Below are 13,523 nucleotides of genomic sequence, written 5' to 3'. Positions count from 1 at the left end.
CATTGGGAATGACATAGGAATGCTATCCACAGTAAAGACTTGGTTATCTAGACACTTCTCCATAAAGGACTTAGGAGAAGCATCTTATATCTTGGGGATTAGAATCTATAGAGATAGATCCAAGAGGATGCTTGGCTTGTCCCAGTCCAGGTACATAGAAACCATTGTCAAAAGGTTTGACATGGAAAACTACCAGAAGAAAGGGCAAACATGAATATGATACCTTATGCCTCAGCAATAGGGTCTATCGTGTATGCCATGCTATGTACTAGGCCTGATATAGCGTATGCTCTGAGTGTCACGAGCAGGTATCAGGCGGATCTAGGCTTGGAGCACTGGAAAGCTGTAAAGTGTATCCTTATGTACTTGAGAAGGACTAAGGATCTTTTGCTAGTATATGGAGGTAATAGCCTTAAGGTTGAAGGCTTCACTGACTCAAGTTTTCAGTCTGATGTCGATGATAGCAAGTCGAATTCAGGGTATGTGTACACCTTGAATGGAGGAGCAGTGTGCTGGAAGAGTTCCAAGCAAGATACCACTGCTGACTCGACCACAGAGGCGGAGTACATTGCTGCATCAGATGCAGCAAAGGAGGGAGTCTGGGTGAAGAAGTTCATCACAGATTTGGGAGTCGATACAGATAGCGACAAGTCGACTTCCTTATATTGCGACAACTATGGGGTGATTACTCAAATAAGGGAACCCGGGTCTCATCAGAAGTGTTCTGAGGAGGTTCCAGCTTATAAGAGAGATCGTAACCCGAGGAGATGTAGCAGTGGAAAGAGTTCCATCCGAAGATAACATTGCAGATCCACTGACAAAGCCATTGTCTCAGATTGTCTATGAGCGTCACAGGAGTCTGATGGGGATCAGATACATAGGTGATTGGCTTTAGGTCAAGTGGGAGATTGCTAGTCATAGGTGCCCAGCAAGCCAATCACGTGAGTGATGGCACGTGTGACTTGATACAGAATCTTTTTGCTTATTATATTTTGGCGTATATCACTTTATAACTATTGCATAAATGCATATGTATTGTGATGTCCTTGGATTTGTGCAATGGGAATCGGATCGTGATGAGATCACGATAATGAGATCGATTCACCTTTAAACACATATCCTAAATAATCCCGGTCATAGGTTACTCGAGAGGGACATCGTGATAACCGGATAGACTGGTGTGCTGTATACCCGTCCATATGATGGATGCAGTAGGTCTCATAGCTGCTCGTGTAGGGACACTAGGGATACAGTACAGGTGCTCATTGGAGAATGAGTTCACTGATTGATCCGCTTACGGAATGCTGGATGGTTGATGATGCCTTATTGTCAGACAACGATTCCGTAGTCCTAGTGGTGTATCTGGTTCTTAGACTTGAGACACCAAGGATGTCCTGTATGAGTGCTCCACTCTTTGATACCAGACTTATAGGTTTGGCTGTTCCCAGATCTAGTACAGCTGGTCATTGGGAGTGGTAGTCGACCTTACGAGGGCTATTGAGTGTCGATAGAGGATCATCCACTCTCGGTATCATGAGAGGAATATCCCATGTGTTCTTGCTCAGACAAATCCCTAGCCAGGGTCATTCGGGTTGAGAGAGAAAGAGTTCTCCGGGAGAATCCGATTAGAGCGAGACTCAAGTAGAAACCGTATGGGTCTGACAGCACCATGCTCGATATACGGTCTCTGGGATATTAGATGGATGAGGGACTATAGGTACATGGTAACTGAGGACAGACAGGTCCAATGGATTGGATTCCCCTGTATCGTCTGGGGACTACGGCGTAGTGGCCTAGTACTTCCGTAGTCGATGAGTCGAGTGAATTATTACAGAGATAATAATTCACTTAGTTAGAAGGAGTTCTGACAGGTATGACTCACGGCCAGCTCGATATTGGGCCTAGAGGGTCACACACATATGGTAGGCATTGCGATGAGTAGAGGTTCGGATATGAGATATCCGATGGAGCCCTTGTCTTATTGGATGCAGATCCAATACCCACTAGGGAAAGGACCCATTAGGGTTTTGACACGGGATCTCTATAAATAGGAGGGATTCACAGCCTCATAGGCTAGAGTCTTTGCTTGCCCTTCCTATTCTCCTCTCCCTCTCCACCTCAGAGTAGGCCTGGAGTTTTGAGGAGCGTCGTCGCAACCCTGCTGTGTGGATCACCGCTAGAGAGGAGGACGCTTGACCTCCTTCACCCTCTCCTGAGGATCTGCAGGGAAACAGGGATATACGATCTCCCTAGGTAACACAATCTCTATACGCAGTTTTGTGTTTTGCGGATTTTGCGCACCAATCTTCGCACGACGACGAACATCTTTTTGGGAATCGGGGATTTTTGTTTTCTTGTTCTTCCGCTGCGCATATGATGTCGCCTCCTATGATTTCCCAACAGCACAATGATTAAGTTGGAAATGGGAGGTGATCCCATTAACTTAATCTTGGGGCAATTGGGCCCCTAAAAAACCCAAATTGGGCCGAATGGATCAACCAATTCGGACCCTAATTGATGTGGGAGGTGCAACCGCCCAAGCCAAGAGGTAGCACCGCTTAGGCTAAGTCTCCCAGGGAGACTAGGCGGTGCAACCGCCCCAGCCAGGAGGTAGCACCGCTTGGGCTCAGTCTCCGAGCGAGACTGGGCGGTGCAACCTCCCCTGACGGGAGGTAGCACCGCCTGAGCACGGTCTTCGAGCTCTAGCAGGCAGTGCAACCGCCCCAGTCAGGAGGTGCAACCGCCTGAGCTCGGTCTTCGAGCTCTGGCAGAGAGGTGCAACCGCCCCTGACAGAGGTAGCACCGCCCAAAGGCTCAGTCTTCGAGCTCTGCTAGGCGGTGCAACCGCCTGATCCCGGAATTCCGGGAATTGATAGTTTTGAGCTCCAAATTTGAACTTGGTTGGGGCCTATAAATACCCCACCCATTCAGCACTGAAAGAGAAGAACTTACACTCGAAATCTTGATCTTTTTCTGTGATTCTTAGAGCTCAAAATTGTTGTAAAGGCCAAAAGTTCTCCTCCCTCTATTCTTCAAAGTTTTGAGTTATAAAGAGAGGAGAGAAAATTTCTGTAAGGGTTGTCTCCTAAGCCCATCAAAAGGAGTGAAACTGTAAAAGGGTGGTTGGCCTTCGCCTATTGAAGGAAGGCCTCTAGTTGACGTCGGTGACCTCGTCGGTGGAGGAAGCCAAAAGTGGAGTAGATCAAGATTGACCGAACCACTCTAAATCTCGGTTTGCATTTACTTTGAGCATTTTATCTTTACTGCAAACCTCCTAAATAGCTACTGCCTTCTGCGCTTTTACGAACGAGTCTCTAAGTTCAGAGCTTTTCGAATTTGCGTTTAGACGTAAATCGACTTTTTGGTACGATCATTACATTTCAATTTACGTTTACATTTTGATTTCAATCATAACTGCAAACTGCCTTCTGCGCATTTATAAAACGTTTCTCAAAGTTTAGTATCCTCAAAATTGGCATTTAGACGTAAACCGGTTTTATCGTACGAACGTCGCATTTCAGTTTGCGCTTGCATTCTGATTTTCATCATAAACTGCAAACTGCCTTCGTAGATTTACTTTAACGTCATCTCCTTTAATCTTAAGTTAAAGTAATCTTAGAATCGGCTTTTACATCGAAATCGTTTTTATCAAACGAACGCAGCTTTCAATTTTAATAGTGAAATATTTCCGCTGCACTAATTCAACCCCCCCCCCCCTCTTAGTGCTCTTGATCCTAACAACAACTTGTGCACAACATGCACTAGTTGCAATATACTCAGCTTCGGTTTTAGATAATGCAATCGAATTTTGTTTCTTGGAAGACCAAGAAACAAGTGTGTCCTAAAAATTGACATGTTCCGGATGTGCTTTTTCTATCTAATCTACATCTTGCAAAATTTGCATTAGCATAAGTAATTAGCTCAAAGTTCTCGGATTTTAGATATCATAATCCTAGATTTGTGGTTCCTTTAAGATATCTAAGTATTCTCTTAACTACTTTAAGATGAGATATTTTAGGATTAGATTGAAACCTAGCACAAAGTCCTACACTAAACATGATATTCGGTCTAGTTGCAGTGAGGTATAGTAAGCTTTCTATCATACCCCTATAAGCTCTTTGATCAAAGCTTTCTCCACTTTAATTAATGTCTAACTTAGTGGAGGTGCTCATATGAGTGTTGATAGCCTTTGAGCTATCAATATTAAACCTTTTTAGCAAATCTAAAGCATATTTTGTTTGACTAAGAAAAATAACATTACTTAGTTATTTGATTTGTAAGCCTAAAAAGAAAGTTATTTCTCCCATTAAATTCATTTCAAATTCAAGACTCATACTTTTAGCAAATGACTCACATAGAGATTTATTCGTGGAATTGAAAATAATATCATCAACATAAATTTAAACAATAAGAAAATTATTTTTAAAATTTTTGATAAACAATATAGTATCGACCTTGCCTTTTGAAAAATTATTTTCAATAAGAAATGAGCTAAGTCTCTCATATCAAGCCCTTGGGCCTTGTTTCAATCCATAGAGAGCTTTAGTCAATTTAAACATATGATTAGGGAGATTATCATTCTCAAATCTGGGAGGTTGTTCAACATAAACTTCTTCGGAAATAAAGCCATTAAGAAAAGCACTTTTAACATCCATTTGAAACAACTTAAAATTATTACTGTTAGTATAGGCAAGGAGCATCCTTATGGCTTTTAATCGTGCCACAAGAGCGAAGATCTCTTCATAATCGATCCCTTCTTCTTGGTTGAAACCTTTGGCCACTAATCTAACATTGTTTCTAACCACGGTACCAAATTCATCTTGCTTGTTTCTAAAAACTCATTTAGTAACTAAATAGTCATTTGACCTAGTAACAAGCTTCCACACCTCATTTCTCTTAAATTGATTTAACTCATCTTGTATTGCGATGACCCATGAATCATTTTTCAATGCCTTGTCAATGCATTTAGGTTCAATTTGGAAGAGAAAAGCGACGTTTACACAAAAATTCTTAAGAGATGAACGAGTTTGAACTCCTTTAGATATATGTCTCCTATGATTAGCTCCTTAGGATGAGCATCTACATACTTCTAATCCTTGGGTAATATTGTTTCGGAAGTAGATATATCTAAGTTGCTAGATGGAGAAATGATTTCATTTAAATTCAAAGCATCAAAATTAACATCATCATCAAAATCATTTTTCTTAACTTCAGAAATTTCAATAAATACAACATGAATAGATTCTTCTATAATCAAAGTTCTTTTATTAAATATACGAAATGCTTAAGAAATAGAAGAATAACCAAGAAAAATTCCTTCATCGGATTTAGTATCAAATTTTCCTAAAGCATCTTTTTCATTCAAGCTAAAACACTTACACCCAAAAACTTTAAAATATGAAACATTGAGTTTTTTATTGTTCCACAACTCATAAGGAGTTTTGGTGAGTAAAGGTCTTACTAAATTCTATTCATGACATAGCATGCCGTGTTTACGACTTCGGCCCAAAAATATTTGGGTAGGTTATGTTCATTCAACATGGTTCTTGTCATTTCTTGTAAGTTTCTATTCTTTCTTTCTACTACTCCATTTTGTTAAGGATTTCTTGGAGTAGAGAAGTTGTGGTTGTATCCATTAGATTCACAAAATTCTTAGAAATCATGGTTTTGAAATTCACCACCGTGATCACTTCGAATTGACGAAATCATAAAACCATTTTCATTTTAAACAAGTTTACAAAACTTAGAGAAATACCTAAAGCATTTACTTTTGTGTGCCAAAAAATAAGTTCATATGTGTCTACTATAATCATCCACGATGACAAATGCGTATTTGCTACCTCCTAGGCTTGATGTAGCAATTGGTCCGAACAAGTTCATATGGATCAATTGCAAAGGTCTAGAGGTGTTTATTTGGTTCTTAGGTTTGAAGCTACCTTTTATTTGTTTTCTTAGTTAACATGCATCACACACATTATCTTTGACGAACTTGATATGAGGAATTCCTCTTACAAGTTCTTTAGATAAAATTTGAGTGATTAGTTTTATGCTAGCATGACTTAATCTCCTATACCAAAGTTAAGCATCATCATTTAAAACCGAAAAACACATTTCATTGCAAATATCATTAATGTCAATAGTGTATACGTTATTTTGTTTTAGTGTAATCATAGATGTGTTTTTGTGTGATTTTTTAATAATATAAGCATTAGAATCAAATTTAATGATGTATCCTTTATCACACAATTGACTAATGCTCAAAAGGTTATGCTTTAAGCTATCGACTAACAACACATCTTTAATAGAAAAGATGAATTCGTTACATATGGTTCCTTTGCCAATGATTTTATCCTTGTTGTTATTTCCGAATGTGATATATCTTTCGTCTATGCTAGTGAGCTTAGAGAATTGAGATGGATCTCTAGTCATATGCCTTGAGCATCCACTATCAAGATACCATCTCTTGCTCCTAGCTTGTGATGGTAAACGTTTCTATAAAAAAGGATAATTTTTAAGTATCCATTTAACCTTGGGTGCCTCAAAAATCGATCTACATAGCTTATCATATTGCATTAAGTCATTTGAGGTTCTTTTAGGAACTCAAATCAATTTGTGTGGACTACATTTCTTAAATGGATAATGATAAGCTACATACCCAAATTTGTAACAAAAGTTACATTTCTTTCTGGGTGAAACATGCAAAGTAGGGCCTTTAACAAAGGTGGTTGGATTTTGGTGAGAGCTACTCACAAATCTGATTCTGCCTTTTCCATGAACGTGACCATTATTAGCAAGGATCATGTTCAAGCATTTGCTACCAACCTTAAACTTTTCTAAGGTTTTCTTAAGTAGGAAGTTTTCTTTTTGAAGTAATTCTAATTCATCACATTTCGTACATGAAGCTAGACTATCATTGTGCTCAAGTTTTAATCTATCAAAATTGCTAATAAGAGAAGCATGTTTCTTTTTTAAAGAGTTATATTTTTTACTCAATGTTCTACATTCATCAAATAATTCATGAAATGCATTTAAAAGCTAATCGAAAGATAAATTTACGTCTAATGAACTTGTTACCTCATCTCCAATAGTCATTAGTGCATAGTGAGCAACTTGCTCGGTGATGGTAAGCCCCTCTTCTTCGAATGCACTTGAGTCGTCCCATGTTGCTTTAAGAGCCTTCTTCTTTGGTTGCCTCTTCTTGACTATGGGACATTCGCTCTTGTAATGTCCCGGCTTCTTACATCCGTAGCATATTACTTGATCTTTCTTGGGTTCAAATTTATTTTTAGTATCATTTTTAAATTTATTCCTTTTAATGAATTTTTTAAATTTCCTTGTTAATAGTGTCAGGTCTTCATCAAGGTCCTCATCACTTGAGTTTTCTTTCAAGTGGTCTTCTTGAGTTTTTAGTGTCATATCCTTCCTATTATTTGGAAGGGTGTTCTCAAGCTCTTCATGAGCTTTACAAGTCATCTCATAGGTCATTAGTGACCCAATTAGTTCTTCGAGAGGAAAATTATTTAGGTCTTTGGCCTCTTGAATGGCCGTGACTTTAGGGTCCCAACTCTTTGGAAAGGATCTTAAAATTTTATTAACAAGCTTAAAATCCGAGAAACTTTTATCAAGTCCTTTTAGACTATTGACGACATTCATAAATCGGGTGTACATGTCTCCAATGGTGTCACTCGGTTTCATTCGAAACAATTCATAAGTATACACTAAAAGATTGATTTTTGACTCCTTCACTCTACTATTGTGTTCATGAGTCACTTCGAGTGTGTGTCAAATATCAAATGTCGTTTCACAAATGGACATACGATTAAACTCGTTTTTATCTAAGACACAAAATAAGGCATTCATAGCCTTTGCGTTTAAAGCGAAAGTCTTCTTCTCCAATTCATTCCAATCGTTCATTTGGAAGAGAAGACTTTTGAAATCCATTTTCTACAATATTCCATAATTTAAAATCTATTGAAATTAGGAAGATTCTCATTCTAGTCTTCCAATATGTGTAATCCGTCCCATTGAACATGGGCGGACGTGTAATTGAATGACCCTCTAGGTTGCCGGTAAATGTCATCTCTCTTGGGTTTAAAACCAAATGAGAGTGAACCTTGCTATGATACCAATTGTTAGGATCAAGAGTGACACTAAGAGGGGGGGTGAATTAGTGCAGTGGAAAACTTTTATGATTTCAAAAGACTTATTTCGATTAAAATCGATTCTGACGAAAATGGTTTTGATTCAATCTGTTTCGGAGAGAATTTGAACTTGAAAGCTTTCGTAAAAGTGCAAGAGAAAATTAAGGAGATTTGCAGTAATATAAATTACACAAATGAAAAACGTCGGTTTCGTAAAGTCTTCATACGATTAAAGCCGATCTCGGAAGGTGTTTACTTGAAAGCATATATAGGCGTAGTAAAAGCACGGTAAGGAGGAGAGGCAGTTTGTTATAAAAGTAGATTGCTCAAAGTAAATGCAAACCGAGTTTTAGAGTGGTTCGGTCAATGTGACCTATATCCACTTTCGGATTCCTCCTCTAACGAGGTCATCGGCATCCACTAAAGGCCTTCCTTCAATAGGTGAAGACCAAACACCTCTTTACAGCGCTTTCTTCTTTTCTCAGGTTTAGGAGATAACCCTTATAAGTCTCACTCCACTTTTTTGGATGGTTACAAGGCTAAGAGATGAAGGAGGAGAACTCTAACTTTTACAACACTTTTATGACTCAAGACTTCAAGATTAAGCCAATACTTTTGTGCCCTTTCATGCATAAAAAGGTGGGGTTTTTATAGGCCCCAATGGCTTCAAAATTGGAGCCAAAAAATATCACATCCCCGGAATCCGAGGTACTGGCGGTACCACCATCGTTACTAGGTGGTACTATCGTCGCTGATCTGACTCTGGGCGGTACCATCGCCGAACAACGGTGGTACCACTACCCAGTCTGGGCGATACCCCCGCCCAAATCTAGGGGCACTGCCTTCCAAGCGGTGCCACCGCTGACCATGTTTTTAGGGGCTTAATTGGGTGCTCAATTCAGCCCAATTCAGCCCTATTAAGGGCTCAATTGGCCCCTAATTAAGTTAGTGGGATTACCTCCCAATCCTAACATAATTTATGCTCTAACTACGTTAACTAAGACATGATTACAGTGTTGCTTGTTCCGATACGTCAATTGCTCTTCCGATGAGCTTCCGACGTACTTCCAGCGAACATCCGACGAACTCTCAACAATGTTCCGATGGACTCCTAGCAAGCTCCTGGACTTTACAACGATCTTCTTGGCGAGTTACGCTGAGCTTCTTTGGCAAGCTCCTGGACTTCTCGGTTGGTTCCGGTAGAACTTCCGACGAATGTCCGGACTTCCATCGAACTCTTGAACTCCCAATGAGATCTCGATCTTGACTCCGGCACAAACCCTGCTCTATGTCTCACTGCTATCGTAGTTAATCCTACACACTTTTCTGAACATATAGATTAGATCAAATAATTTACAATTGATTTCATCATCAAAATCCGAGATTTAACATTTGATTCCTTTATAATGAGCCAAGGGTATAATCGAACCACATCTTATCATTGTATGTTTACAAAGAAATTTTCAGATGATGATTTCATTATTTTCTTACTATATGTTGATGAAATGTTGATTGTTAGCCATAATGCTGGTAAAATTGAAAAGCTTAAAAGAGAGATAAGTAAGTCCTTTACCATGAAAGACTTGGGATCGGTAAAACAAATATTTGACATGAAGATTCTTCGTGATAGGAGAAAAGGGAATATTTGGCTATCTTAAGAGACCTACATTGAAAAGGTTCTTGAAATATTCAACATGAGTAAAACTAAAGCAGTTTGTTCTCCATTTGCAAGTCATTTCAAGCTTAGTTTGAAATAATATCCTACAAGTGAGAAAGAAAAAGAAGAAATGTCCAAAGTGTCTTACTCATCTGCAGTAGGTAGTTTGATGTATGCTATGGTTCGTACTAGGCCAGATATAGCTCATGCAGTTGGAGTTGTCAATCGGTTTCTCTCTAATCCTGGTAAAGAACATTGGGTAACAGTGAAATGGATATTAAGATATCTAAGAGGTATTTCCAGGTTGTGTTTATGTTTTGGCAGTGATGAACCTGTGCTAGAGGGGTACATAGATACAGACATGACAGGTGATACTAATTCTAGGAAGTCCACTTCAGAATTCTTGATGACAAGTGTAGGGGAGCAATCTCCTAATAGTCTAAGTTACATAATTATGTTGATCTATCAATCACAAAAGCATAATATATAGCAATTATTGAAACCTATAACGAAGCTTTATGGATGAAAATATTTCTATAGGAATTAAGCTTGAAACAGGAAGGAAATATTGTTTACTGTGATAGTCAAAGAGTTATTCACCTCTCAAAAAATTCAACATATTATTCTAGATCTATGTATATTATGGTACATATTACTGGATTCATGATGTGCTTGAGATGAAAGAATTACACTTGAAAAATATGCATACCAATGAGAATGAATCAGATATGTTTATAAAATCTTTGCCTAAGGAGAAGCTTGAAGCATGTAGGTAAAAAGCGGGCTTAGTACAATTCACCATATGAGTTGGAGAGGGAGAATTATTGGGTCCAGCCCATATGTGGGCTTGGACTAGATGATTTGAGCATTGAGCCCAAATCTGATTTATTAAAGAAAAATAGAAAAGGGCGGAGACATGCATAGTGAGGGTAGCGAACAAGCGTGCATGCAGCGAGCGAACAGTGGCGACGCGACAAAGAAATAGAGAGAGTAAAGGAGAAAAAAAGTGAAGGTTTTTTTTTTGGGTTTTTGCTAGATGATCGAGCGGTTAAACTTTGTTGGTTTTGGCTTAAATTTTATGTATAGAATCTTTACAATAAGCTCTACAATCTTAATAGTATCGATCTGTAATTTATCCTCTCTATAGTATTTTCCTGTTATACCCATTTTGTGAGACTTAAAATTTTCTTTTCATGAAATTCATGTTTGGTGATGATGATATGCTAATGCTGAGCTAAGATTTATGTTCTTGATGTTATTGTGATCCTTTGATTATCCCGGAGAAGACTTACTGTAAACTTGTTATTATTTTTTGTGATAGTGAAATTTTGAAGTGGATTATGGTACGTGGTTTTTGTCGCATTGGATTTTTCACGTAAAAATTTTGATGTCTCACTTTATGATTGATTTATTATTCTACTGATAACAAGTTTGTGTTTTGATGAGAAACACCGTAATAGTGTTTCTCAAACAAGGAGTTCGTCTAATGTTTTTTTCTTTTTCTTTCCATTTTGTCGGAGAAGGGTTGGTTGACGATAGAAACCATTCGTCGATGAGGAAAGCATGTGGTTACATGTTTAGCTGCTACCATAGCACCCTTTACACTGTGTATTACAGTGTCTCTGCCTCCTATGTCAGAAATGATCGAGGGGGTGGAGGGGTGTTCATGAGAGACAGTCTGGCATCATTTTCGTGATTCAAAATTATTATTGATAAAAGAAAATATATTATTAGTTAGGCGATTATTAGATCAGGGTATCATTTGGGTCATTTGGTATAGTATTTTTAAATATGCTTTTTGATGTTTTTGTTTTTGTGTCGGAAACATTAAAACAGATCAATTTTCGATCCGGGTGATGTTTTTCCTAAATTATTATTCGTACCTTTTTGAATCTTTTCATGTTATATTAATTAGTTTTCATTGTGTTTTGATTTTATTTTATATTATTCACTTATTGAAAACACTATAAAGTTATTAAAATATACTGTACCTAACATAGGATTGTTTTTTTTAAAAAAAAAAAGAAAATTATCGTTGCTCTTACACAATGATGATATATTAATTTGATAACGTAATCAGTTTGATTGAAGATTACGAGATTTGATTCATTTATAATATTTTTAAATAAAATTTTGTAGGGTTTTTGTTCTCGTGTGAAAAATATTATAACAGGTCATAGGGGTGTGGGCGGTGCAGCCTATGAATCGATCCGAGGTAATGGTCGAGAATTGTTTCGATGGGGCTAACCAGGGATGTTTAATGTATTAGGAAAAACAAATTGAAAAGAGACTATTAGTTTTAAATTTAATTATTTGATGACAGTAAACGGCTCTGTAGGTGAGGAGTGGCGTGCTTCGCATGCGATCTCCGATGATCTGGCAGAAGAAGAAACGTCGAGTGACGGTGTCCGATGGATATGATCGTCGACGAGTGAGGAAGTCTTTGGGAGGATTACTTTAGTACGCGTGTACCTAATGCACCCACTACTAGTGTTGTAGATAAGTTCGTTTATTTCTTTAGATGGCCGCCTCGGTCCCAGTATTTATGTACCCGAACCCTCTCCAGCCTCTTTACTTCCATCTAACCAAACCACCAAAAAAATTCCACCATGCAGGCCGGCGAAGGAATTACGACCCCATCTCCGGCAGCAGAAGGAGGGGCTCCGGCGGGTCTGACGGCGGAGGAGTATGCGGGCCTGCGCTCCGCGATCGAAACCCACCATCGGTACGACGTCGGCCCGGGACAATGCTCCTCCATCCTCGCCCAGCGGATCCGGGCCCCGGCCGCCACCGTCTGGTCGGTGGTCCGGCGGTTCGACCGTCCCCAGATCTACAAGCACTTCATCCGGAGCTGCGCCCTCAAGGACGGGAGTGACGGCGGTGGCGAGCTCCGACCGGGGTGCCTCCGCGAGGTCAGCGTCATAACCGGCCTCCCGGCGAGCACCAGCACCGAGCGCCTCGACCTCATCGACGACGGCCGGCGTGTGCTCGGCTTCACCATCGTCGGCGGAGAGCACCGCCTCCGGAACTACCGGTCCGTTACCACCGTCGACGAGCTCCCCGCGGGGGAGGGCGGGGAGCCCCGGACGGTGGTTCTCGAGTCGTACGTGGTGGACGTGCCGGAGGGGAACACCGTGGACGACACAAAGCTGTTCGCCGACACCGTCGTCCGCCTCAACCTCCAGAAGCTCGCCTCGGTGACGGAGGCAGCGACGCGATCTGAGAAGAAGTGAAACGCACAAGGATCCAGGGAAAGTTACCAAACCGCCCTCTGGTTGCCACCTCACACGGGATGACGGGAAGGGAGGCCGACGGCGGAACGAAGGGTGAAAGCGGTAAGCCGTCCTCCGAGACGGGGTTGTTTTGGTAGTTTTGCCTGCCCTCCGTTGCTGTCGGTTTCGTCTTCCGTGCGATAGCCCACCTTCTTGTGACCTCCAACCGAGATAAAAGAAAGCAATCATGTCGCGGTGGGCCCCGGTGTGGTTTTGTTTTTGTTCTGGGGAAGTTGGTGGTGTGGAGGAGTTCGTTCGCTGCTCGTGAATCGTGTGTCTGTACACACTCGGTCATGCTTATCGGTCTCATCTTTTTTGTCTCATGCAACTCGTGGGTGGGGTGTCTTTGAAAATTGCAGCGCTGTTTTCTTTTGTTCTTTTCAGTAGAATCTCGAGAGGCGAGTGATCGAAGGCATCGTGCCGAGGCACCGTTGCCACACCATGGGACTCGGT

General features: G+C 40.2%; 1 protein-coding gene across 1 annotated transcript; it reads left to right on the top strand.

The window, feature by feature from the left end:
* Positions 1-12,322: 12,322 nt before the first annotated feature.
* LOC135587608 (abscisic acid receptor PYL10-like) lies at positions 12,323-13,393 on the top strand. Its single transcript, XM_065079204.1, has one exon. It carries the CDS (start codon positions 12,408-12,410, stop codon positions 13,029-13,031), a length of 624 nt encoding a protein of 207 aa, XP_064935276.1. The 5' UTR covers positions 12,323-12,407; the 3' UTR covers positions 13,032-13,393.
* The last annotated feature ends 130 nt before the right edge of the window (positions 13,394-13,523 follow it).

Source organism: Musa acuminata, chromosome BXJ1-8 (genome assembly GCF_036884655.1).
Source record: "Musa acuminata AAA Group cultivar baxijiao chromosome BXJ1-8, Cavendish_Baxijiao_AAA, whole genome shotgun sequence".
NCBI lineage: Eukaryota > Viridiplantae > Streptophyta > Magnoliopsida > Zingiberales > Musaceae > Musa > Musa acuminata.
Note: the sequence above shows the minus strand (reverse complement) of the source record. Positions and strands in the feature narration are given on the sequence as shown.

Bases quoted from the DNA above. Each gene is read 5' to 3' on its own strand.
- LOC135587608 (XM_065079204.1), top strand. From the start codon at position 12,408: ATGCAGGCCGGCGAAGGAATTACGACCCCATCTCCGGCAGCAGAAGGA.